Source organism: Colobus angolensis, unplaced genomic scaffold (assembly GCF_000951035.1).
Source record: "Colobus angolensis palliatus isolate OR3802 unplaced genomic scaffold, Cang.pa_1.0 Scaffold268, whole genome shotgun sequence".
Taxonomy (NCBI): domain Eukaryota; kingdom Metazoa; phylum Chordata; class Mammalia; order Primates; family Cercopithecidae; genus Colobus; species Colobus angolensis.
This window is the reverse complement of record NW_012115910.1, coordinates 6,920,885-6,922,091: the sequence shown is the minus strand read 5'-3', so window position 1 is coordinate 6,922,091 and position 1,207 is coordinate 6,920,885. Positions and strand designations below refer to the sequence as shown.

The 1,207-nt window shown below is 42.6% G+C and overlaps 1 protein-coding gene across 1 annotated transcript in view; it reads left to right on the top strand.

The window, feature by feature from the left end:
- Positions 1 to 1,201, top strand: part of LOC105515715 (septin-14-like) — a gene marked incomplete at its 5' end in the record, with an annotated part of 13,045 nt that extends 11,844 nt beyond the window's left edge. The window contains one exon of the mRNA XM_011947585.1: positions 310 to 1,201. Within this exon, the coding sequence (XP_011802975.1) occupies positions 310 to 489 (180 nt within the window). The remainder of the gene's footprint in view (positions 1 to 309) is intronic.
- Between the last annotated feature and the right edge of the window lie 6 nt (positions 1,202 to 1,207).

Below are 1,207 nucleotides of genomic sequence, written 5' to 3'. Positions count from 1 at the left end.
TGTAGTCCCAGCTTCTCGGGAGGTTGAGGCAGGAGAATCACTGGAACCAGGAAATGGAGGTTGCAGTGAGCCAAGATTGTGCCACGGTACTCCAGCCTGGGCAACAGAGTGAGACTCCATCTCAAAAAAGGAAAAAAGAAAGAAAAGAAAAATTGCATATCTGAGTGTTTACTCCTGAGTTTTTGAGATTGTTATTAAGATCATGCTCTACTCTGATGATTTGGGTTTGTTTGATCAGAAAAAAGCGTGTTCTTCTGGGTGCTCAGCCACACTGTACTTTGGTGTCACAACTGCACATTGGTTTCACAGCTGCAGGACAAGTTCGAGCATCTTAAAATGATTCAACAGGAAGAGATAAGGAAGCTCGAGGAAGAGAAAAAACAACTGGAAGGAGAAATCATAGCTTTTTATAAAATGAAAGCTGCCTCTGAAGCACTGCAGACTCAGCTGAGTACCGATACAAAGAAAGACAAACATCGTAAGAAATAATAGTTTCTCTTACTATTTTGTTTGAGAGCCTTATCATTCTACATCCCAGCTTTCTGTGAGATTGTCTTTGTAGCATTTAACTCTGATTGAAATTCTCATTTTAAAAATTGGCTTGCTTATTGTATATTTTCCCCAACTAAAGTGTGAACTCCTAGCAGGGTGTGGTGGCTCATGCCTATAATCCCAGCACTTTAGGAGGCTGACGCAGGTGGACCACCCAAGGTCAGGAGTTCAAGACCAGCCTGACCAAAATGATGAAACCCTGTCTCTACTAAAAATACAAAAATTATCTGGGCGTGGTGACTGGTACCTGTAATCCCAGCTACTTGGGAGGCTGAGGCAGGAGAATCACTTGAACCCCGGAGGTGGAGGTTGCAGTGAGCCAAGAACTCACCATTGGACTCTAGCCTGGGTGACAAGAGCAAAACTCCGTCTCAAAAAAAAAAAAAAAAAGTGTGAACTCCCAGAAGGCAGGTCCTGTGTCCTGTCCATCTTTTTAGATTCTGTATCCTGGCACTCAGGACGCAGACTAACGCGAAGATGATAGTCAATCAATATTTGCCAAAATGAAAAAACAAAAGAAACATGTAACATCGTGTAAAAGGAGCTGGTTAGGTGGAGAAATTTCTTTACCATAGTCCTGCTTGTGGATCCAGTAGTGACTTACATTTTATATCCAAATAGAAGCTGGAGGCTTTGTTGGGGACTCACAGGCATA